The following is a 26,428-nucleotide window of genomic DNA, read 5'->3' as shown; positions in this document are numbered from 1 at the left end:
CAATCTTCCATTATCAGTATTCCATAATAATCTTGCTGTCAAAGCCATAGTCATATAGTAAGAGTCTGATGGGAATTACCTCTATCCCAAATATTTTCTTGCCATCCATTCTGAATAGGTTGCTGAAATACAGCTGTAAAATCATATCTCTGTTCTTTTTTTCAAAATACACTGGGTCATCTCTTGAAAGTTTTTCCATTGTCACATGGCTGCAGTTAATTCCATAGATTTTCTCTATATTGGGCTCCATCACATCATTCCAGTCCAGAAGATTATCCATGCCATTGATAACTTTATCTCTAGAATCTTCATTAATTTCTTCAGAGATAACATTGAGTTCCAAACAATAGATTTTATTTCTAAAGTCCATAGACTCCAAATCTTGTTCCTGTTCCACGTTTGTTCCAATCTCCGGGATCTCCTCTCTCACAGGGACCCCTGTTCCAGTCTCCAGGGTCTCCTCTCTCACAGGGACCCCTGTTCCAGTCTCCAGGGTCTCCTCTCTCACAAGGACCCCTATGTCTTTAATCTCCTGTGTCTCCAAACAATAGATTTTGTTTCTAAAGTCCATAGACTCCAAATCTTTTTCCTGTTCCACGTTTGTTCCAATCTCCGGGGTCTCCTCTCTCACAGGGACCCCTTCCAGGGTCACCTCTCTCACAGGGACCCCTATATCTTTAATCTCCTGCTTCATTTTACTCAATTCAACTTTCAGCTCCTTACAACCCTGTCGCAGGTTTTGTTTCGTTATCTCAATCTCATCCATTATTTTCTGAAACATAGTTATTTCCAGCTTCTCAGCCACTTTCTTAATTGCCATTTTAAAAGAAAAATATAGGAAAACCACTTCTTATTTCAGCAACAATTGGGTTAATACTCCAAACTTGGTGACATCACAGTATAAACAGAGCAGACAGCCTTATCTCTCCATGCTTAAGTAAACAAAATGCAGTTCCCAGGATCGAAACAATTAATGGCGGTCGTCAGGAAACAGATTCGTCAAAATAAAATAGACCAAAAAGAGAGTAGTCTCAGACAATATAATATTCTTCAAAATAAAAATCTGGAATAGAAATCCCTCTTCTGTGTATATCTTTAGAATGCAAATCCAGGACAGCTTTTTGCAACAAAAACAGAGATAAGCTATTAATTAGTGAGTAGCAGAGAGAAGTTATGGCTCCCCAGTGAGATGTCAAAAACCGATCAATCTGGCAAATCTCTTTTAAACAGCAACAATTTAAGTCAAGTAAAAGAAAAATATAGAAAGAAGGGTGCTTGCCTGTTAGTGCGTTCTCTCTTAGAAGATAAGATGAACGTTCGCTTTATCAGATAGAGCTTGTTGTTGAAAATCCGTCCCACCTTCGTCGGCTGGACCTCGTCCCATAAATTAATGAGATCTGGTCGTCCCAACAAAAATAGGCTTTGAGGTTAATCTCTTCGTTTCTCCCTACCCGGGAGAAGTTTAATCAGTCAAAAAAAAAAAAATCTGACTGATATATCTGAATAAGCTTCTTTTGAGGCAGGAGCCCGTCTCAAAAGCAGGCACAGGCTAAGTCACCCTTCCCGGAAGTCGTTGAAGTTCTACCATTTCTTGAAGGGGCATGGATCCAGCAGAACTTTCATAAGGGGAGGAGATTTCTCCCCTGTGCTTCCCATGCTTTTCTGGATGTTGCCCCAACTTTTTGGAGCAGATTTTCAGTGGAGCACAGAGGGCTGCTGGGGGCAGCGGGAGTAGAATTTGCCCTCATTCCATGGTCTGAATTCTGCTCACGAACCTCTGGATCCAACCCACTGTGGTAACCATTTACTATCTGCGAGAAGTATTAGACTTCCCCAGGTACCACATAAATTGTATTTTGTTTAGTTCTCTTTCCGACTTTAAAAGCAATCAGAAACTTTATTTTGCTAGGTTACATTAAGTAGGAATATGTTCCAAATTTGATTATGCCTTTCTACTTGCAATTTGCTGTTACTGTTGGCTAGGAAGATACCAGCTTTTGGGCATTATAAATTATTTACTAAGCAAATCTCCATTTTTGCAATTTCAGCTAGATGCACATGTCATGGTAGAAGTCAGCCAACAAAAAGAGGCACTTTGAATATTTGGACCAACATATGCTTAGTACTTGGTTTTAAGTCCTGTAACTGTTATGGCCATTACAGTAAAAATGTACAATTTCTACAAACAAAACAAGATCTGGGAATTGAGACAAACTTCTTTTTCTTTGTTTCCCATCTCTCCTTTTTTCTGTCCTGAATATTTTTCTACAGGTTGCCATCCCAAATCTGCTGGATGCTGTACAAGATGCAGACTTGCTTGTTTTTGTCATTCCCCACCAGTTCATTCATAAAATCTGTGATGAGATCACTGGGCGCGTAGCCAAAAAAGCTGTTGGTATAACTCTCATTAAGGTACCATAAATACAATACAAGCATTTTTTAAATGTATCAAGGAATCATCTGTAATTATTCAACAGGGTATTGAATAAAGAGAATTCTGAAGAGTTTAAAAAAAGAAGGAAGCTAGCTTTTTTCCTCATCTTCTCTGCTTTTTCTGTTCTTGGTACATGTTGTCAGCTCTACACTGCATCAGCAGTGCCAGTGGGGGGCTGGAAATTCCTGGGTGGTTGGCAGGGAAGCAAAGTCCTTAGCCGGCAGTCTGGCCATAAATCTGCCAGGTCTAGGAGGAGGGGAGCTGATAAGGGCCAGGCTTGTCCGAAGCATACTTGCCGAGTCAGGAGTCCAGAAGTGAGGTCAGTAGAGGTCCGGGATCAAGTGCCAAGGGGTCAGTCCGAAAGAGGGTGCCAGGAAACTAGGAACACACAAGCCACACCTGACGTTGCAGTCAGCAACAAGCTGCAGCCAAGGTGTGCCTTATAAAGAGCAAGGTTGACAGCAGGTGTGAGTCCTCAGCGTTTGGGCCTTAAGGAGACAGGCCTGCCTCTCTTCTGCCTGACCTTCTGCTGTCTACGTTCTGCAGGTGAGGGGGGAGTATCCTGTTTACTGTCTGTGTCTGGCTGCAGGGACTCTGCTGTATCTGGGGTGCTCTGCAGCTGAGGGGCAGAAGGAGCTGGATTCTCAGGAGGCTCCTCCATGTCTCCTTCTGAGTCTGCTGCTCCTGGGTCTGCTGCTGTTACTCCCGAGTCGTCCTCATCTGAGGAGTCCTCTGACGGGGCCATGACACATGTCATCTTAGAAATATGTTTTTTACATGTGTATTCTACCGTTCCTCTAAGGTGCTCAAAACAACATACGTGGAATTCCAATCTCAGTCCTATTTAAGGCCTGGCTTAGTCCAGGCTGATTTACCTAATGTAGTTCCATTCCATTCATAGAGTGGCTGAACAATTAATCCCTCTTCCCTGGGAATTGTAGCTCTGCAAGGGAATAAGGGTCTCCTAACAACTCTTGGCACCCCTTAACAAACAACATTCCCCGAGATGCGTTGTGGGAAGCCATGACTGTTTAAAGTGGTATGATGCTGCTTTAAATGTACAGTGCAGACGGAGCCTGAGTTTCAGCATAATTATTGGTCTTCGGTCCAGCTATGATAACTGATTTTAACGGTTCCTTTTTAATGTTTACTGCAGGGAATAGATGAAGGTCCAGAGGGACTTAAACTCATTTCTGATATCATCCGAGAGAAAATGGGAATAGACATCAGCGTGCTGATGGGAGCAAACATTGCCAATGAGGTAGCAGCGGAGAAGTTCTGTGAAACCACAATAGGTAATTTTGAGGAATACTTTGATGCTTTAAATAAGGTTGTCGCCTTACTGTTATGCAATCTCTGGGAGGTCTTGCATCTTTTCACATTTACCCATTGCTGAAGAGCTGCCTAGCAGATGCCAGCAGTGATAACATTGTGGTGAGGAAGAAGGGATGAACGTGGAGATCTTCATTGTGCCTTCCTACCAGGTGTTTTAAATATTTTCTAATAAATGATAACCCTTCAGCATTATAGTGATGCTTTTAAAAATGCCAACAGAGTTGCTGTGCAAACCATTTTTAGGATTAGTAAGTTACAACGCAACCCTAACCACAGTGGAGGCTGGTGGCTCCGATGTCAGTAGGGCAGTGAATCTGTTCCAGGTTTTAGTCTGAACTTTCAAGTAGCTGTCCAAGGTGCTAAGAGCATAGCAAATAATTTATACTGCTGAGTGGATTTGCTGCCCCACTGACAATGGAGCCACCAGCCTCCACTGCCTAACCATTTCTACCCAGAAGTAAATCCTATTGAGTTCAATGGGGCTTACTCCCAGGTAGGTGGAGTTAGGATTGCGACCTTAATTACTCAGTGCCCTTTGATAACTCACAACACTGGCAAAGAGATTGCTATCTCAATTCATAATTCTTTTCTTGTTTCCCATAAATACCATTTGTTGTATTAATGCAGGAATGGGAATCTTTTTTTACCCAAGGTCCATCTTCCCCTTTGGACAACCTTCCAGGGGCCACATGCAAACAGTGTAGCGCCAGAGGCAAAAGTGTGCAGAGCAATAAATGTGAATTTTCTTTTGTCAGTCAAATCAAATGTCTGTTATGGTCAGCTGACAATTAAAGAAGTATAAGATATAAAAAATACAAAATCACAGCCTTGGAAGAACAAATATGTCAAATTAGGGACTAACCATCCTAGCAGGTCTAAGAGAGATGACAACATTTAGATATATTGCATTATGTTTGGTAACAGATTTTTCTTTTAGACCTCTCAAAGCAGATACTCAAAAGGGTCTCTAACGATCCACCAAGAAACCACCTCATAATGTACCTTTGTACCATAGGCTAATTTCTTCACGCTTGCATATCCCCCTCTAATCAGGCAAGCAAGAAGTATTATCAGAGTTCACGGACGCATTCCAGCCAGGCAAAAATGCTCATGGAGGGTGCAAGGGGGTGCCTGGCCAGGGGAGAGTCCCAAGGACCCAGATAGAGAGACCTGGAGGACTGCATTTGGTCCCCAGGCCTAGGTTCCCCATCCATGTTTCAAAGTTTATTATTAATGGCGCAATACTATGTGTCTCTACTCAAAAACAAGTTGTATTGTGTTTGCCGAGATAAATCTAGGATTGCAGCTCAAGCAAGACTGTTGTATACATTCTTCTAAGTTCTACAGCTGAAATTAGTGACATGTTGTATCCAACTATGTCATACTCAGAGTAGGTGCATTTGAATCAATGGCTATAAGTTGGTCATCATTAAAAAAAGTTCATTGGTTTCAATGGGTCTATTCAATGGGCATGATGTAGTTGGTACAATGTAATCCTAGGTTGTTGCTGGTGCTTGGGCTTTGTAGAGGCCTGGGTGAAAGAAGTTCATCTCTGCTCCAGGGGCAATTTCCCAAACTTTCTAGTGTATGCATGAAGGGAGGCTCCCATAATTCTTTGGTCCTTCTCTGTGCCTCTCAAATACACCTTTTTTGCCAATAGTTGAGTCATTGCTTGAAGTGTTAGGCCACTTACGTTCCCAGATGTTTTCAACTATATGTTGCCGTAGCTAGCTCAAATCTACTGAAAATTACAGACAACAATGACCCCCCAAAATGTCTGTGACTTGTTAGCAGAGAGTTCAGCTACGTATTCAGAAGAATCATCTGGTTCAACTCTCTTAGGATTTAAGATCTTATTTATTACATTTTTATCCCACTTTTAGTCCTCACACAGGCATGAATGAGATGTTGCTGACTTGAAGAAGGGCCCTGCTGTTGATCTAAATAGACTAATGTTTGACTGAGATTTTAAATTGTTTTTGTGAGGGCCCTAAGATGGTAGCTATGAGATAGCTTTTTAGATGGAAGACACAATTTACTGAGATATGCAGTTGTGCTTCATTAATGTTCCAGTGATCAATTTTATTAATATGCAGCAGGAATGGACCAAATTGCAAAGATCCTACTAGATTATGGTGGCCATCTTATGGCCCAATGGATTATTCCCTCAGGATTGTTTTCATCAGTCCATAAGGCATCAGCATGGTCCAGCTCATCCATAGCCAAGTATGTGCATAGAAGGCACATTTTAATGATACTTTTCTGTATTTTTTTTCCTTATATGTTTTTAACTGTATTTGTTTTAATTTTTGTAAGCTGCCCTGAGTCCCAGTTCTGGGGAAAAGGTAGGATATAAATGAATAAAATAATAATAAGACTATGCTGCTGAGCATGTTTGAGTCCACCTAGCTCTCAGATAGGGGGCAAAACTTGATAGAGAAGGAATGGATTCAAATCACAAAGCTTACTAGAATGGGCCCTGAGCCCAGACACTGTCTCTCCACCTAACTTCCTTCATGAATAGGTCAACCATGAATTCCATGGGAAAAGGATGAGGTTCAAGTATGTCTGATGAAGGTCTTTAAAGGATCTAAAACTAGACATGGAAATTTTCCTGGTACCTTGTTTTGAATATCATTCATTGTCTTGTTTTGAAGCGGCAGCATGATAACTAAAATAAAGTTACCCATTCTCTTTCTGCTATTCCCCCTCCCCCCCAAAAAAACCTAGGTTGCAAAATTCTGGAGAATGGCCTCCTCTTCAAAGAACTTCTTCAGACTCCAGACTTCCGAATAACTGTGGTGGATGATGCTGATACAGTTGAACTTTGCGGTGCTCTTAAGGTAAGATTAATTTGGGGCAGGGATGATATTCAAAACTAAAAAAAGGCCTTCTCTACAGAGAAGGGAGCTAGGGGAACTTGGTACAAGGATGAAAACCAATACTAGCTTCCTCTGTAGCAACATATTGATACTGGAGCCCGGTTAAAGGATGCTTACAAACCTCCCCTCAGCTTGCCTTCTCTCAAACAGCTTCCTCATCCTCTCTGTCTGAGGGAAAGCCCTGTGATGCTAGATTCAGGAGCTTTCTTAGCTTTTGTTTTGTATGCAGCAAGAATCTTGTTTGTTGTATTTACAAACCATTAGAACAGAGAAGTAGTCCTCCAGAGGTTGTTGTTGGGCTCTGATTTCCATCAACCCCAGCCAGCAGGGCCAGTGTACAGGGATGATGAGAGCTGTAGTCCCAGCAACAACTGGAGGGCCACAGGCCCCCAATCCCTGCACTTAAGCAATGTCCATTTGTGCCAAAGTAGAGGAATTGTGGTCACACTGTAACTTTCCTGGGATATTGACACACACATAAATATTAAATTAAGGAGTTTGGTTGTAGAGACACTTCCTTATATGTGAAGGGGATATGTGTTTAGTTTGCAATTGGCTCCCTTATCATGGCTTCTGCATACCAGAGAGACAGACAAGGGTGCTACCTCAAAACCTAAGCTCCTGAGGTGAGTATCAAACAAGAATCACCAAGCAGAACGTTGTGGCCATTGGTGGATACCAGGGGCATTATCCAACTAAATAGATCCACTAGTGTAAGGACTTCTGGCTGCACAAAGGAACTTCCCCACCCTCTTCTCTCCCTGTGTGTCACATGCGGCTCCCCAGATCTGCTTTGGATGGTGGGGTGGGGGGAAACCCAGAACAGATTTAGCAGGGTGTGGGAAGAGGGAGGGGAAGTTCCTTTGCACAGCCAAAAGTCCTTGTGCTCGTGGATCTATTTGGTTGGATACCTCCCCAGATTTCTTTATTTCTTTCTAATTGGCTCTTCTTTTCCCATCAACTACTCTAAAAACAGGGAAGGTCTCCTTGATGATAACTGCCTAAGGACTGAAGCTGATACAAAAGACAAAAGAAGAGTGGTGGTGGTATTCTTCTGCCAATAGTGATCATTTTTAGCTCCTTACATAACTTATAAGCACATCTAAATGTGGTCTCTATAATAATGATTTCAGCTGGAAGATGATGGAAGAACATCTACTGCTCAAATACATGCATTCTGCATAACTGGTTCCATCGGATGTATTTTTATTGTCTCTGACAACAGGCTGATGGGAGATGCATATGCAGCATAGAGGGCTGCTAGCTCTGGAAGTGTATTTTTTTCTCCTTTTAAAAATAGCAGATGGGTTAGATGGCTATCAATAATACTGTAACTGAATTTCCTGGTGCCATAGAGACAGGGCATTAAAAACGACTGCCAGGCAACAAGAGCTTCTTGCCTGTTTTACGTACTGGCTGTTTTCATTGCTAGGGACTAGCCCAGCGAAAAGTATGTAGAAGTATTTTTAAAAGCAATACTTTCCTTTCCTTTTTCAAGAGAGTAAAGAAGTTCTCTCTCTGTCTCTCTGCCTCTGCCTCCTGCCTGTTATAAGATTCTTGTACTTGGGCCCAAATGATCTGAAATTCTTCCTTCTACAGTATGTAAAAGCAAGCAGGGAGCAACAAACAATTCAGGGGGCAGAGGACAAAGTCTACTCTATGCCTGCCTTCCCTCACAATGAGTTCCTATTGTCCCCTGTCCTCACGCTGTCTGTGGCAGTGAAAGGGGATCACCTCTCCTTCACAGCCAATAGGATCCTTTAGGAGGAATGGGGCTCAGCCAATGCCAGGAGCTGCCACACTGGAGACTCTAGGACATTTCTGTCTCCTTGACCCTGCCAAAAAGATGTACATGGGAGAATAGGTGTCCTCATATTCCATTTCCTCTCTGCTGCCAAAAATATACATTGGAGAGGGAACTGGGATTAATGAAACCAGTTCCTCCTCCCCTTCTAATCCTACCAGCAGCAAAGGTGCTACGCCCTACCTCTTCACTATCTAGAACATCATTTTACAGTGAACCTCGTGGCCAACACAGTTTCCTCATTCTCTCATGGGCCCAAGGCTAGCTCATGTCCCTTGCTGCTGGGGATATTTCCAAGGTAGCTGGGGGAAGTGCTCATGTGAAACCCAGAGCTAATTGTGGAAGATTTTTAGCTGTTTTGGACCACTGACTATTTTTCTAGTATAGCATTTTTCAACCTTGGGTTCCCTGAAGTTGTTGGCCTACAATTCCCATCATCTCTGACCACTGGCAAAGTTGGTAGGGGATGAAGGGCGTTGTAGACCAACAGCATCTGGGGACTCAAGAATAAAGAACACTGTTTTAATAGGCACCCTGCCCTCCTCATTGCCGCCCAAGAATCAGACACAGTGGATGTCCCTGTGCAAACCTACTACTTTGTTATTGTTGGGAGCAATGGTATCCATGCACCTTACTCTTTTTCATTAAGCAAGATTTATTCTGGAAAGGCAGAAAATTTATAAAAGATTATACGCACTAGTTATTCCCCCTGTCCTGACTATACTACACACAAACTCACACACACAGACACAGTGTAGGCTGTGTTTTGAATTCCCTTGAGTGGTGCGGTATATATCCCAAATTTCTTGCTGTTCCATTGTGATATGAAACATTACCAACATTTTTATTAATGGCTTGGATGAGGAGGTGCAGGAAATGCTTATCAAATTTGCAGATGACGCAAAATTGGGAGGGATAGCTAATACCCTGGAAGACAGAAACAAAATTCAAAGGGATCTTGATAGGCTGGAGCATTGGACTGAAAACAACACAATGATATTTAACAGGGATAAATGCAAAGTTCTGCACCTAGGAAAAAGAAACCAAATGCACAGTTATAAGATGAGGGATTCTTGGCTCAGCAATACTACATTAGAGAAAGATCTTGGGATTGTTTTTGATGACAAGCTGAATATGAGCCAACAGTATGATGTGGTTGCAAAAAAGGCAAATGCTATTTTAGGCTCTATAGAGTTTCAGGCAAGGGTGTACCTGGAAATGCTGGTGTAAGGTTCAAATTTAAGCCCCCTCCCCAAGAAGGGAGAGTTAGCGCACCCCTCAGCCTTAAAATAGGAGTGCAAGTTTTAGCAATTTAATTTGCCCGTTTCAGTGGTTCAGCCAGATACCAATAAACATAAAATAAGCATAAAATAGACACACACACAGCTGCTTGATCAAGAGGGGTCTCTGCTCTGCACAGACAGGGGTCTGTCAGGGCAAAGAGCAGTGTTTATTACTTAAAGCATCCATTATATAGTCTTTCATAAGTAAAACAAGGTATTGTTGCAAAATCATAACAAGAAGGGAATACAGTGTTACATAGATAAAGCAAGCGCATCTTCATCTCTTTGTTACATTACTCATAATTCTAAAAGGCGAGGAGGTGATAAGGAATTCATACACTTGTCAATCTAAGAAACTTAATGTGAGATAAGAACTGAGGAAAAGCGAGTATTAGAGTTACTTTAACACTTGGTGAAAGATAAACATGGGGCTAGTAAAAGTTATTTACTCAGCTGTGTGACGTAAAACTTATGAATAAGGAAGGTATTTGGGAAGACTTCGTTCTTTGTGCTGGGTATGACATAAAGTTACAGTGTACAGGGTGTATAAAGTAAAACAAGGCAAGAGAAAATAATAACATTCCAGAGGGGGTACACTTTATCTTCTTTCCAAGATATTATTATTCCAGCCAGAGAGGCGCCTATGGGTGTTATTTCTCATGGGAAGAAACGAAACTGGCTGTGACTACAACTTAGCATCTCTGAACAACTTTTGGGGTCTAGCAATAAAATATTTCCTAACAATTCCCCCATTTTCAGCCCTGATTGAGCCCATGGATCAATCAGCTGGCTGAATCTAACTACTTGTGGATAAAAGGGAGTTCGCTTGAACTTAAGGTTAATGAGAAAGGGGCCAGGCATTGGTCTGAGGTAGTGAGGTCCATCCTGCCATGATCCACAGTAAGGTGAGTACCATGTGTGTAACATTTCAGAAGCCCCAGCTGTTCTGGCTTGTAGGGTAAATGGTGCGTGCGTGTATCTGTATGTGTGTTTCTAATTGACACTAAAGCACTAAAAGCTCTTTCTAAAGAACAATGGGATTCACTGTGGGTGGGATGTATCCGCCAAGGAATAAGATAACATTTATGCAATAGCGTTTAATTCTGCCCTCGTTTTTCCTGTGCACAAAACCTCTGGAACGCATCACCAGCCATCAGGTGGGGGTGTGTGAGAGTTGGGGTGGGAGCTATAGCTCTTGGCTTTTGCACCTCCTAGATTCCACTTGAACCAAAATGGGGTTAGCCAAGCCGTATCACTCCCCCTCTTTATAGCTAGAAGGCAGATATACACAGCCGTCCTTTCACAAATCTGCCCCCGGGCTCCAATGCTGACTTCCAGGGTGTGACTGTGCCATATGAGATGGAAACACATTACAAGGGCCAATTAGACAAAGATCAGAATTCAAAATCACCACAGTGGGGTGCATTATAAGGGTTAAACCTCTTTTGGCACCCTTACCCCAGCCAAACAGGGAATTCCAAATCATCCATGTTCCTATATCTGTGAGTGCTTATCTATAATGTAAGTGACTGTATGGCAATCATATGTTATCTAGAGTGTAGCTTGCTCTCCCATTTGTTTAACTGCTTCTAATTGTTTCTGCACATAGGATGAGAAAGTAACTTCTGGAGATCAGCTAGGCCATAACCTAATGCAATGGGTTTGAGGTGTTGAAACAAATCTGGATTAACTAATATTCTCTGGATGATCCATACAGGGACTTTAAATGGAAAATCACATCCTACTAATTTCTTAATACAACAAAGGCATCTATTGATGTGTGTTAGCATAGGTTGTATATAGTACTTATCAATAACAACATAATCACAAAAGGTTCTAAGGCACGCGTACCCATATCCATAATATACAATAGTTGAACTTGATTCAATACTTAGCATGAAAACACAACAAAATACAATAAACATTTTGAGAGAAGGCAATCTTAATGGGATTTCAAACTTATCATTTTTGCAAACAAATCCTAAATTCCTATGATTTGTCATCCATTTAAATTAATTATTACGTATTCCTAACCATTGTTATGACAGAGTGAGAAAGTAAACAAATGGCCCAAACTCTACACTGATGAACCTCACATCTGAAATAACCAAATTCAGTAAACCCCTATTACAGAATCACTCAGAGGAATTTGGAAAGTAAAAACATCTAAAGAACAAAATAGCCATAACATATAAAATATATACTAACAAATAATCCCCCATTTGCGGCGAATTTAAACAAGGCTTATTTAAATTATTATGGTGTCCTAGCCATTTGGAGTCACTCAAAGAAGTAAAAGGTCGGCGTTGGAGGGGAAATTCACTGTGGCAAGGGGACCTCCTTAGACACTGATTTCCAAGAGTGGATAAGAGGGAAAATAAATTGGGTAGGCATTGTATACAGCAACATAAGAGTCAGTTATGGAAGTACAACATTCGCTACCAATAAAAAAAAACAATAACATCACATCTTTGAAGGACAATGCATAATAATTACATTCAATATTACAATGGAAATAAAACATCATGATCTTGAAACATACTGTGGAATAGCTTGCACAAAGTTCATCCTGTTCATGTTCAGAGGAAGCTCTAACTGAACTTGTGTGTCCTTCGCCGATGCTAGGCAAAGAAACTGGAATAATGAAAAGAATCTCCATTCCCCCCTCCCCCCGAGTGACTATGAAAAGATTGCAAACTCGCACAAGGTGTCCGTTTCAGGTTGCTGGCCAAAATAGGCCCAAAAATAGCTCTGTGGTTGGGTAGAATGAAGCAGGCCCCTATACTGTTATTGCAGCAATACAGTAAAATAGCATGCCAGTTGTATATCGTGTCCTGGTCCTGGAGCAATTCAGAGATTGAGTCCAAAATGCCTCAAAATAAAATCTTCTGTGATACACACGCAAAAAGAAAATGTTCCTTGGGGAGAAAACACTTCAGCGCAGGAAAGAAAATATAAAAAATAGAACACATTCATGGCCACAGATGATGAATGACCTCTGAACAAAAGTAACAAAAACCAAGGTATTGTGTTGCCACTATCAACTTAGCAACTTTGTACCTGGAACTGAGCATTCCCATTATTGGTGGGGAAAAAGAAATAGATAATCAAAGGAATTTAGACAGAAAAACACATGACGACACAACACAAAAAGTTTGAGTTTCCTAAGCCTCTGGCCAGGTACAGTTCACTGGAAAAACACGGGAATACTGGGCAAAACAGCGAAAAGAAAGAGAGAACCCTAGAGAAGATGCAAATCCATTTGTAGGAGAAAGTTTATAGATATAGGAAAGGACAGGAGCCGGCATTGTGATAAGAAGAACATTTTTGTAGCTACTTAAACATAAACATTAATAAGGCCTTTGTACAATTTCCCCAAGTTCCTCCTGTTGATCGCGACTTGGCTGAAAAGAATTAGCACAGTTAATAAATTCAAATATCACTGGGAGAAATGATTGTCAGTTTGTATACTTAAAAATACTTCAGAATCAATTAAAAATGAAACCATAACCATACTGTTTTAAAAGAACTAGAGAAAGGAGGGGTTGCATTTACTCTCAGCCTTGAGTTTCAGAGAGTGGGAGAAAGAGGAGGGGTTGAATTGTTAACATTAACTCGTTCGTTTGCTGTCTCTCCTTCAATTAACGTTTGTCAATAAAACATCACTTAAAACCTTTCAAGCCTTTGTTTTCTGCAAAATAAGAAAAGCAGGAAAATAGTCACGTTTCCAATCCCTCAACTTAGCTCTCCAGCCTCCTCTACATATTTTTTGCAACATGCTATATTCCAACGTACTCAGTAGTCTCATCTTCCCCTTTCTTGCAATGGGCACATGGGGCTTTCTTTAGGAAATACCTAGCCTTTGCACTTCTATTCTTCATTCCCTGGTCTTTAACTCTATCCATCTGTACACCTGCTCTTACCTTCAACTACTTTACTTAAATCACCTTGGCAAACCTATGCTCACGCATCAAACATCAAAAGTCAATACAAAACAATCATTTTAAATTCTAAACCTTGATAGAGAAGGGAGCTCCCGATGAAATAAAATGTTAGGTGAAACGTTCCTCTGTTACACGGTGGTTGGGGTCAAAATGGCAAGGACTGAGATAAGATAGGTATTTAAACATTACAACAGGAAGGAAGATACACACAGGTAATTTATAGCAGCACATTGAATCCTAAAACCATACACCCAAACGGGTAAGGTGTGGGGTAAGTAAAATAAAGGAAATATTCTTAGTATGGATAAAATTCCCTCCCAACCGGAGATGACTATTAAATATAATCAATTCTTGCACAGAAAAATACAAAGAGAGAGACGAGTTAAAGTTGCAGTCATAAATACCAAAACATACTTATGCTCTACATTTCTTAACACTGTACCAGGATAACGAAAAGGAGCTCCAAAAGATTTAAAAGTGGATAAAAACCAAAATATTGTTTTGCAACAGACAGACAAGACACACAACAGTACAACACATTCTAAACTTCTGAGTTTCCCCATCCTCTGGTCATGTGCAGAGCCTTGCTCATGAAAGTAGCCATTGAAAGCAGCCTGTGAGGAGAAGGGGAATTACTTTGCGACCTTTTCACACAGACTGGAGAATAAATTATAATTACATAACAGACAACACCATAGTTAATTAGGCCCTTCCTTTTCTCCTTGGGATATGGCCTGGCTGAAATTAATCGGCATAATTAGGAAAACACAGTCAATAAATCTTAGTATACCAAAGTAAACCATAAGGATCAAGTTAGACTTAAAGCATAAACATCAATTAAAAACACTTTCATAAAAAGCAGAGGGGCTGCTTTAACTTTTAATCTTGAGTATGCCATTTTCCTTTCAAACAGTGGAAGAGAATGCTGTCTCCCTTTCAGTCAATTTGCTTGCTAAGAAAACATTTTTAAACCCATTAAACCTAATTCCTACAATAAAAAAAACTTCTTAACGTATTTAACTTTATACCTGGGTGACAATAAAGAGCTCCAAAAAGCTTATACACAAAAATTAAAGGATAAACAAGAACAACTGAGCGAAAACTAAATACTTCATCACTATGCCTCCTTTTCAATGTGTCAAAAGGAGGAGATTCCCTTTTACGCTTGCGCAAAAACAAAACAGGCATGGTTAATGTATAAACATTTATCAAACAATACAGACAAATGAAAAACCCTTAATATCAACAGATTCATGTCAAAGAATTGGAGGAAATAATTATTAAAATTAAGACTCTGTATGGCCTCTGTTTCTTCCTATAATTGAAAAGAGTTAGCAATTAGACTTCTAACCTTGTACAAAATGCATAAAGAAAAGCTTTCCCTTTGCAGGTGCCAGCAAAAAAAAACTTTGGGTCAGTCGAGAACTGATTCCTGTAATCAAATTATAACTTACATGCTCAGAAACAAATACATTCACACATCATGCTGAAAGATATACTGGGCTGCAAAGGGGCAGCGGCTGCTCACAGGCACTTCGGTGGGATGGGAAAGGAGGGGCTGTAATGTTAAGCATGCACATACATAGAAAGCAGACTGAAGTAGTTAAACGAAACCCAATAAATTAAACATAATAAAGGAAAGGGAACTCAGACATTATAGAACAGAAATTATGGGAGCAGCCCGGTGCCATAACTCACAATCATCTTCAATCATGTCCACACACAACGACCAGACCTGGTTCAAAATAAGATTGATTCTCAAAAAAACAAGACAAAAACAAAACAGTAACAGAGGAGGGTCGCCAAACCAGATAAGAGTCTCTGCTAGCCAGAGACTGAACATTCCAAATCCAAATCCTGTTCCGCCTTTTCCCACCGGCTCAAAATCCTTGCAAGGTTTCATTTCCCAGAACTGTGCGAGGGGGGAGGGAGACGCAATGTTCCTAACCAAAACACTTTGCCAAACGCAGAAGGGGAGGGGAATCTCTATACCTTAGCCTCTGGATTAACCGTAGCTTTTAAAACAAGAGGCAGCAAACATTAGAAGAAAGAAAAGAAAATTACACTCACTCCAATTAGTTTCAGAACTTGGCTACCTGTTTCCCTGGATTTCAGGACTGAGTAGGAGAGCAGTACAGAATTACTTGGGTGCATGACAGCATTAACCCATTCATAACTTGAAACTTAAGAAATCAAAAGAACCCTATTACTATAAGAGGTGAAAGATGAGAGAGATTACCTATTCTATGCCCGAAGTGGATGGTTGGATGCAGCTGGAGCCATGTGGAAGAGCTCTGATCCAAAATCAGGGAGGAATCTCTTGGTCTCAAGGTTTTGCACCGAGACCCAGAGTCTCCTCGGCTCTGTCCCTGCAGCCTTGATGCATTCCTTGAGAGCTCTGATGCTCCTCAGCCCCCCTTCCTCTTTCTTCAAGCCTCAGTTTAAAATACTTTTTCCTTTCGGGCAAGAATCTCCCGTTCCTGTTTCTCACCCTCCCCTTTTCTATCTCTCTTGCTTAAACACACAGAGCAGATCTCTTCACTCTGACTTACACGTTTGCTAAAAGCATAAAGGAACAGATTAGGTTCGTTGAATCCTACAAAAGATAAGGACAGCAAGTGAAAGTAAAGGGAGGAAAGTTTCCCTTTTAGCATTCCCACAGAAAACCTTCACATTAAACACTCAAAGAAACTTTCATACCTTCACACATGCGTCCAATTCACACTTGAGTACTCATTCACATACAGAAAGGGCATGGGAGCTGGATGGGGGCGTCCCCCCTTTTGTGGACAGGGTTTTCGCAAGCGCGTTAGCTGGCTACAGTTCTCCTTACCATCACATTAGAACGTTGTACTTACACCTTCAGTAATGTTTTGTTGTCATGGTTGAGTGAGAATCTTGTGTAATATTGTGATTGTGTGTCCAAAGTGTAGCTCCGTGATGTGCTTGTGTGTGTGTGCTATAACTGGCCCTCTACTTCCATATCCCAACTTGATCCTTGTGTTGGGCTTTGGCCCCCGCCAGGGCTGGTAGATTCAGTTTCTACCTTGGGTCCCCTTCCAGACGGCTCACCATCAACTCCTAAATCTGAGTCAGACATTAACCCCGAAGAGGTTCCACCATCCAGAGGGCTAAGATGTGGTGGGGTAAATGTGGTTGCAGTGCGACCAAGAGGGTGCCGTCTGTGGGTTCATCAACGAAATAGCCAGGAGGGGGATGGTTGTCAGTTATGTCAGATATGTTCCTACCAATAATTCAAGCTGCAAGCCTGTTCTGCGCCCCCACTTTCCATAGGGACCAGAAAGCTGCGCTGGACTATCCTTGTTTAGCCGCCTCCTCACCTCATTTAGGAAGCTGCGTCAAAGGACCCAATCCGAGCCACCTCCCTTCTGGAGGTGCCCCAACTGCAGTTATTTTTTTGGCCATTCTCTCACGCATACCTACCTTAACAGGAAGACGTCCTTCGTCCCATTACCTAACACTTAAGAGGGGTTCAATAGGACATACAAGACATATAACACATGATATCTGGCAGCCACCGTGTTTTACTATAATTTTCTCAACTTTTTTACTCCAGCAGTTCCGTCATCCAGTTTTCCAAAATACCATAGGAGAGAAAGACTCTCCGGGCGCCTGTGGGTATTTTGCAAAACCTGGAGTGGAGCGGAATCTCTGTGGAGTCCCATCTGGGTCGCCAATTGTAAGGTTCAAATTTAAGCCCCCTCCCCAAGAAGGGAGAGTTAGCGCACCCCTCAGCCTTAAAATAGGAGTGCAAGTTTTAGCAATTTAATTTGCCCGTTTCAGTGGTTCAGCCAGATACCAATAAACATAAAATAAGCATAAAATACACACACAGCTGCTTGATCAAGAGGGGTCTCTGCTCTGCACAGACAGGGGTCTGTCAGGGCAAAGAGCAGTGTTTATTACTTAAAGCATCCATTATATAGTCTTTCATAAGTAAAACAAGGTATTGTTGCAAAATCATAACAAGAAGGGAATACAGTGTTACATAGATAAAGCAAGCGCATCTTCATCTCTTTGTTACATTACTCATAATTCTAAAAGGCGAGGAGGTGATAAGGAATTCATACACTTGTCAATCTAAGAAACTTAATGTGAGATAAGAACTGAGGAAAAGCGAGTATTAGAGTTACTTTGACACTTGGTGAAAGATAAACATGGGGCTAGTAAAAGTTATTTACTCAGCTGTGTGACGTAAAACTTATGAATAAGGAAGGTATTTGGGAAGACTTCGTTCTTTGTGCTGGGTATGACATAAAGTTACAGTGTACAGGGTGTATAAAGTAAAACAAGGCAAGAGAAAATAATAACATTCCAGAGGGGGTACACTTTATCTTCTTTCCAAGATATTATTATTCCAGCCAGAGAGGCGCCTATGGGTGTTATTTCTCATGGGAAGAAACGAAACTGGCTGTGACTACAACTTAGCATCTCTGAACAACTTTTGGGGTCTAGCAATAAAATATTTCCTAACACTGGGGATTGAACCTGGGGCCTTCTGCATGCAAAGCAGATGCTCTACCTCTAAGTTACAACCCTTCCCCTTCCCTCCTAAATTAATTTGCCCATGGCCAACTGAAATGGCATATGAAATGATGTTTCTTTGGTTCAGAACTAGTACTCTGTCCACTGGACCACAGAACTTATATACAGTATGTAAACCTTAAACATGGTAATGATAGCTTCAGAGTCTTTCTCAACCAAACAGTTGTCTTTTTTTCCCTTCTCCTTCTCCACCATCCATTAGAATGTAGTGGCAGTGGGAGCTGGCTTCTGCGACGGCCTTCGCTGTGGTGATAATACCAAAGCAGCTGTCATTAGACTTGGACTCATGGAAATGATTGCCTTTGCAAAGATCTTCTGCAAGGGGCAGGTGTCAACCGCTACTTTCCTGGAGAGTTGCGGGGTTGCAGATCTCATCACAACATGCTATGGGGGCCGCAATCGGAGAGTGGCCGAAGCGTTTGTTAAAACAGGAAAGGTACAGTACCTGGGACTGGCTGTTCTATTTGGGGCATTGACTCTAGAATCTTTTCCCATGTTTGGAATGATCTTGGGACATGTGGACATCAAGATTAAAACAATTGTCTGTAATTATTTTTAATATTTTTTAAAATTTATATCCCGCCCTTCCTTCCAGAAGGAGCCCAGGGTGACAAACGAAAACACTAAAAACATATTTTAAAATCTTAAACAAAACACCTTTAAATACATCTTAAAACCTCTTTAAAAATAATTCTTTAAAACAACTTTTTTTTAAAAAAAATCTAAAAACAATTCCAACATGGATACAGACAGGAATAAAGTCTCTACTTAAAAGGATTGCTGAAAGGTGTCAAAAAGATAACAGAGATGGTCCCTGTCTAATATTTAAGGGGAATGAAATTCCAAAGAGCAGGTGTCCCAATACTACAAGTCTGCATCCTGTGTTGTGCACAATAGACCTGCAAAGATGATATCTGCAGGAGGCTCTCACTTGCAGAATGCAGTGATCGACTGAGTGTATGAGGGATAAGACTAGCTTTCAGGTATCCTGCTCCCAAGCTGTATAGGGCTTTATACAGCACCTTGTACTTAGCTCAGTAGCTAATGGGCAGCCAATGCAATTCTTTCAGCAGCGGGTGACATGTTGGTGATATCCTGCCCCAGTAAGCAATCGTGCATTTTGCGTTAGCTGCAGCTTTTGAACCAACCTCAAGGGCAGCCCCAGATAGAGCATTTTACAGTAATCCAGCCTGGGGGTTACCAGCACATGGACAGCAATGGACAGGCTATTCCAGTCCAGAAATAGGCACAGCTGTCTTACCAGCCAAAGCTGATAAAAGGCACTCCTAGCCACTGAGGTCACCTGGGCCTCTAGCAACAAAGATAAATCCAGGAGCACTCCCAGACTATGAACCTGCTCTTTCAGAGGAAGTAGGACCCCATCCAAAGCAGGCAATTGACCTGTTATCCAGACTTAGGAACCACCTACCCACAATGCCTCCATCTTGCTAAGATTTAGTCTCAGTTTATTGGCCCTTATCCAGCCCACCACCGAGTCCAGGCACCAGTCTAGGGTTTGCACAGCCTCTCCCAATTCAGATGTTACTGAAAAATAGAGATGGGTATCATCAGCATACTGCTGATACCTCATACAAAATCTCCTAATGACTGCTCCCAACAGCTTCATATAAATGTTAAACAGCATGGGGGACAAGATGGTACCTTGTGGCACCCCACAGCGAAACTGCCAGGGGCCCAAAAGAGAATTACCCGATGCTGTCTTCTGAAACCGACCCTGGAGATAGGTCCAGAATCACTGTAATCCGATCTCCTGAAAAACTGCAACAGTGCAATAGGCTCATACACAATTACCTGGGGAGTATGTTCCATTGAAATCTGTGAAGATTACTTCAGAATAGACGCACATAGGATTATGCTGTAAATGTAAGGGGGAAACCAGAAGTTCCATTATCCTAGCCATTGAGTGCTCTTAGTTCCAACTCGTCAGAAGTTGCCAGAGGGCCGCTATCCTAGTTAAAGGTATTGGTAGGGTTGAGTCACACAAACTCCCACTGTCCCAATGATTCAGAATGGGTTAGCTCAAGTTCTATTAAAATTGGTTGGCTGCAGTGGCTTCTGCTTGATTACTGTGCCCCCCTTATGTATAGATCAGCTTTCACCAGCCTGGTGCCATCAGTTATGTTGGACTACAACCTCCATAAGCACCAGCCAGCTGGTGAAGGCTAATGTAGGCTTACACTGAGCTTTGTGATTAACTGTTAGAGTTAATATTTTATAGTAGGGTCTGTCCATCCTCTGCTGGTTTGAAGTTTGATTTCTGCCTCAAGTTCTTGTAACAGAATTTTAAAAAAATGCTTATCAACATTTATGAATTGTAAAAAGACAAACTTTTGTATATATATGTATATATATTCAGTCTATTGAAGAATTGGAGCAAGAGTTGTTGAACGGGCAAAAACTTCAAGGGCCACAGACTTCTGCAGAGGTGTATCGCATTCTTCAACAGAAAGGATTAGTGGAGAAGTAAGTGAGAGAGTGCTTAACCCATGATTTAAACATTTTGCTTCTCGAATGGGCTGGCGTTAGCTTCTGGTAACTGTCTATTTTTTAAATAATTTTTGTTACTTTTTCACCATCTCCAGACCAAATTATACCCCAGCCCACAAATATGTATGTGTCAAGAAGTTTGAGATAACTCAGGCTGCATTCAGATAGTACTTTATTCGGTTTACCCAATGTTTCCCTACCTGTTAATTTTCATGTTTTATATGATCTTTCACACAATGTAAAAGCTACTTCTGGGAGTGTAATGGAATCAAGTGCCAAGTTTAGTGCTGATTTCTGTGTTAATTGCTTCCAGAAAAAATCCGTTTGCAACCCCATTAACCTGGAAAATAGTGGGAGTTTAGCGTTTTATTTTCCCCATGGTTTTCTTGGGATTGTACCACTGTCACTCACATAACAAAATTTTGGGTGGTATTCCAGCATACAGCAGGATGCATATAAAGTGTGGGGGATGATGACATGTCCGAAAATGTCAGCTGTTGTTGAGTCACACCACATCCATTGGTGTGAATGAAATTTCCTGTGACATGGTGGTATATTAATGGGGGCGGGGAAACACAGTTCCATAACTCAGCAGGTCTGGCAGTGTGGAAGGAACATTAGAAATGGGGACAGAAGCACTAAAAACATAAGAATGTTAGCATTATATTCAGGGGAAATAGCACAATAAACTCCACGTCTGAATGCAGTCCAAGACTGAATGGTTGTCCAATAGTGAGAAGCCCTCTGAAACCAAATGCATGTTTGTTTTGTGATAAATGGAATTGGTGAGAATCAGCTAAGTTGCACGGCACTAGGAGAGTTGAGTTTCCCACTCGAAGCCCATCCAAAGTTCTAGGTAGTTTATTTCTATATTGTGTTAAAATGCTTTCAGTGATGAATCCAACTGAATTATTCACTAAGAAACTGCTAAATCAAGAACATAGTAACTTAGATATACCTAGGCTTATTATGAATCTTGTAAATTAAGCCTGATCTAACACACACACTCCTCACAAGGCCTCACCAATTTTTTGTGGTGGTGGCATATTTTTGTCGTTGCCCTGATGGAGATGCAAATTGCCCCTTCTCTAGGCATTGAATCGCTCATTTGATGTGTAAGGAGGGGGCAATAATCTGCATGAATCAACTGAGGAGGAAGGCTACATGCCTGTGTGTGTCCCTTGTCTGTGTCCAAGAGTGTGGGTGGCCACATCCACTACTACCCTGCAACTCCCAGAGGTTTGGCCAAGGGTGAATGCAGCCCTGTATACCTTCAGTGCATTACATCAATGCTTATATGCAAAGAAAAGATATTGTTCCACAGAACCAAACCACTGACGTCAATGCATTGATGTGAAGAGCAGCAGGAGGGGGAAGTAATTTACTATTGCATATACTTAAACGAACCTCCCAAAGGTAAAGTTAAAATATAATTTCCCTCTTCATGTTTGTCTTGATGGAACACCTGAGCCCCAGTTTCATTTTATTCAAGTACTAGTGCTTTTAATTGATGCCAGCTCCCAATAATACTGGAATGTTCTCTTACATAATTACTGGGAATTTCCAGGGACTTTTTATGCAAAGACTTTAGCATTGGATTTTTTTCTATTTGGTAAATCTAGTCTGTAAAATTTTTGGTGCATCCCTTTGAATGGCAGTGTTTTTGGAGTGCTGCTTTTATCCATCATATTTAAAAGCAATTCTCTTGGACTGTGATATTTTCTGTTACATGTTGCGTTGCTGTTATAACATGACCACGGAACAAGATGCACACAGTGATTAGCTGGAAGGACTTGAAAATTCCAGCCAAAGTTTATGTGCAGTTCTTATTTTTGTTTGAAACAAAGAAAGAGTTGGAAAATGTTTGGTCTTCCCTCTTGTGCCAAGTCAGATCTCAGCAATCTTGTTTATCTGGTTCCACCTTTTAATACTCAGAGGGAGATGGGGGAGAGAAAGACATATATGTTGTCACTGTTGCTTGTTTTGTTTCTGGGAGAAACTATTATTAAGTTGTATGCGTTGGATCCGGAGATCCATGAGCTGGACTCTGCTTGTGGAACAGAGTGCTCTTGACTCCCATGAATAGAAATGGGATGGTGGGAGAAGACTATTTTAACCAATACCCTCTGCATCTGAAAATCTATTCTGGAGGGTTGAGGGATTCTCTAGAACAGTGCATTGGGCTATAGCTGTAAGGGAAAATTGAGGAACATTACCTTCTCGGCTCTGTTTGCAAAAGCCTCCGCTGAAGTGAAGTTTTTTCTGCAAATGGAAGGACTCCTTCAGGTGGCAGAAGGATTCCACTGGATCCAACCCTGTCTAGGGTCGGTAACAGCAAAATGGTATGTTTACTTCCCTCACTGAATCCAAGGTAGCACTTATATTGCCACAAACTAAAATTTCTTTTTTTTTCTGAAATGGCAGCAAACAAATGGGCATGTTTTTAATAGCAGTGGTGGCTTGTGTCCGTTGGTACTGGTAGAGTGGAAAGCAGGGAGCCCACCTATAGGTGGAGATAAAGCCAACTAATTCTAGTTTAGTCACCATCCTCCTCCTTCCTTAGTTCTACAAGGGCAACACTGAGACTAAGGAGGAGGGAGCTGATAGGCCATGCCACAAGCCTGGATTAGTTCTAAATAAGAAGGTGGGCAGGTGGGGCTGGCTGAGGGCAGACTGAGGTCGGTGGGGCAGGGCCCCATCCACCCTAATAGATGAGCCTCCACTGCTTAATAAACCGAGAACTTTCAGTGCCGAATTGGGAGTCAACAGATAGTGGGCTAGCTTGAGGCGCTTTAGACAGTTTGCCTCCTCAAACGTGTAAAAGGTCTAATTACTTCTAAAATCTCCCAGTCACTTTAGAGAACCCAAGGCAGTTAACAGCTAACTGAAACATGATGGCTGATCATGATCTCCGACACTGGAGACATTCAAGAGGCAGCTGGGCAGCCACCTGTCGGGTATGCTTTGATTTGGATTCCTGCATTGAGCAGGGGGTTGGACTCGATGGCCTCATAGGCCCCTTCCAACTCTACGATTCTATGATCACTGTTGTCTTGTGTGGGGCGGGGGACTTCTTTATGGAATGGCTGCTTTTCTCTTCTGCAATATAAGTCCTAAAAGTTTTATGGATAAGATGACTTATGTCATACCGGCACATGGAATTTAGATGTTTGAAAACAGAAATTGCTGTTTCAGATAACCCTTGGACCTATAATTTCTTGCTAGCCTCTGATAATAGCATTTGGTGGTGCTCAGGGTCCGGGTGAGAAAATATTCCCAGCCAATTGCCTATGGAATAGACCCTATACCATTAAAAGCTGCTCTGGAACAGGCTTCTGTACTGCAGTCCTATATTGGACCCCAGCTGTCAGTGACTTTTTAAGCAATCCAAAACCTAGAATTCCTTAGACAGTGAAGTCACTTATATTTGTATAATGTAGTGTTGAATTGTCTGCTGTTGAACTTAGTATTATGCTTTTAACTCTTTTTAATGCTTTATCTTCATTGCTGGCTGCCCTGGGCTCTGTGAGAGGAAGGGCAGGATATAATAAAGAAATATTTCCTAACCAGAAATTATGTAGTTACTAAATTCTACATAGAATAAACATCCACAACTAACCTTTGTTGGAGATGGAATTTTGGGTTACATGGGCAGTGGTCTAAAATGTCACATGAAGAACTTTTGCATTAATTCCTATACATTCTTCAAGCTCTATTTCGATAGCTAGGGTCTTTAACCCACAATGCTCAATGGGAAGATTATTCATTGCCCTGCTAATCCTTACCTGGCAGAATATAGTGAAAAGAAAAGGGCAAAAAGTTGCAACCCTCTTCCTGGTAATTTTTTAAAAAACAAACAAGCAATTGGCTGAAAATATGTGAGAAAATGTGCTGCATTTGCTTGATTTGAAGTGACTAGTATCTTTAAATAAGGTATCAAATTTTGCTCTGTCATCAATGCTTCATGAATGCAGGACATTCTTAGTTTTCCTTCTCTCCGTCTAGTAAAATGTTTGCCTTCCTGTTGTGTCTGTTTTTTAGGTTTCCGCTCTTTGCTGCCGTTTATCAAATCTGCTACAAAGGGAAACCTGTCCAAGAGATGATTTCCTGTCTTCAGAGTCATCCTCAGCATATATAAACCATGCTCTGCCATTTTTGCAACTCCTGCCTTTTCCTAGTCATATGTGGGTTCAAATGGATATCACAAAGTTTTACAAAACATTAACTCCTTTAAGCAATCATAGTGAAATGAATGGCAGCTGTTTAGGTTGTTTTCATTTTGACATAATAATGCGATTCCTAGAATGGCAGCTGTCATTTTTACTGGCTAATATTTCAAGATGTTTTCAGATATACCATGCAGGCTTTTCACACTCCTCTAAGCGTAGGTATATATGTCTTAGCACTTGGAAAATGCTTGATGTTTTTGTAACCTTTATTCTAATGCGTTCTTTTCATAAAGGAGCCCATCTGGTGCCCTCTAGTGATGATTGTGGGTGGGGACAGGCCCTTTTCTTATGGGAATTGGAGGTGGCCTGAAATACATTTTATATTGAGGCTGTTTGTTAAAATGTAGGTTTGCATGCCTTTTATTGAGATTGCTTAACAAACATTTTAATGAGAATTGATTTGAATGCATTTATTTGGTGAGGGAGGAGCACTTTGACCTTTTGACTTACATTTTAAAAGATATTTTTAAGAAATTCAAATGTGTTTTTAAGTGGGTGCAATCTTTTTCTTTTTAAAAAAGGGGGAACGTTGTAGACACGGCCTGTGTACCAATGGCATGTATAAGCATAGCTTTGGTGGTTAGCATCACACATCCACCCATATGCGTTAGATGGATAAAATGAACACCCTATTGTGGTTTTGAGACATGCAAATACAAAACTGCCCTCGTCTGAGCCGAATTGAGGCAAACAGCTGAGGTCATGATGTATGTGTGTGTGAGAGAGAGAAATTCTCTGATCCATTGCATGTATGTGGTAAGACTGCAATTCATTGCCATTGGAGGTATTCAGATATGACCTTACCACTAGTCTGTTGGCGTCCTCTGATGTATTGGAAATGGCCAGTATGTGGAGAGGAAAATCCTCTTGCAGTTTTATCTTTGTCCACTCATCAAGTTTCATTAGGAATAGCAAATAGGGACTAATACCTCAATACTCCTTTTCTGCAGAAAGATCCCTTCCTGAGGAACTTTGTTCTTTTTTCTTTTAACTGTTGGCTGTATGTGTGGTTCTGATTCACAGGCCCTGCTTTTGTGCTATCTGGCTTTCCAGCTCTTGGTATGTTGTTGTGTTTAATGTAGAGCAGAGGTGGAGAGCCTGTGGCCATCCACATGTTGTTGAAATCCAGCGCCCATCAGCCCCAGCCAGCATGGCCAGTTGGAAGGGATGATGGAAGTTGTAGTCTGTTATATTGATCAGGATGAGACCGAGGATAAAATAGAGCTTCTTCAATAATTCTCAAACAGTTAAAAATCTGGGTTTGTTCTGTGCTAGGCCTCACCCAGCACACACCATACTGACTAACTCCAGTAACTAAATATAGTTCCCTAGAGTCTGTAATACCCTCTAGAGAAAGTTAACTCTTTCTTTGCTGTTCATCTAACCTAAAGACACATTTTACTACATAGTCCAGCAACGTCTGGATGGCCACAGGTCATCCAT

General features: G+C 41.3%; 1 protein-coding gene across 1 annotated transcript in view; it reads left to right on the top strand.

Moving 5' to 3' along the window:
- The window catches only part of GPD1L (glycerol-3-phosphate dehydrogenase 1 like), a 36,846-nt gene extending 11,658 nt beyond the window's left edge, over positions 1 to 25,188 (top strand). Inside the window, exons 3-8 of the mRNA XM_061587230.1 lie at positions 2,272 to 2,412; positions 3,591 to 3,729; positions 6,500 to 6,612; positions 18,451 to 18,684; positions 20,626 to 20,732; positions 24,798 to 25,188. Of these exons, the coding sequence (XP_061443214.1) occupies positions 2,272 to 2,412; positions 3,591 to 3,729; positions 6,500 to 6,612; positions 18,451 to 18,684; positions 20,626 to 20,732; positions 24,798 to 24,894 (831 nt within the window). The 3' untranslated portion in view covers positions 24,895 to 25,188. The remainder of the gene's footprint in view (positions 1 to 2,271; positions 2,413 to 3,590; positions 3,730 to 6,499; positions 6,613 to 18,450; positions 18,685 to 20,625; positions 20,733 to 24,797) is intronic.
- Positions 25,189 to 26,428: the final 1,240 nt, after the last annotated feature.

Source organism: Rhineura floridana, chromosome 10 (genome assembly GCF_030035675.1).
Source record: "Rhineura floridana isolate rRhiFlo1 chromosome 10, rRhiFlo1.hap2, whole genome shotgun sequence".
NCBI classification, from domain to species: domain Eukaryota; kingdom Metazoa; phylum Chordata; class Lepidosauria; order Squamata; family Rhineuridae; genus Rhineura; species Rhineura floridana.
This window is presented reverse-complemented; position numbering and strand designations above follow the sequence as displayed.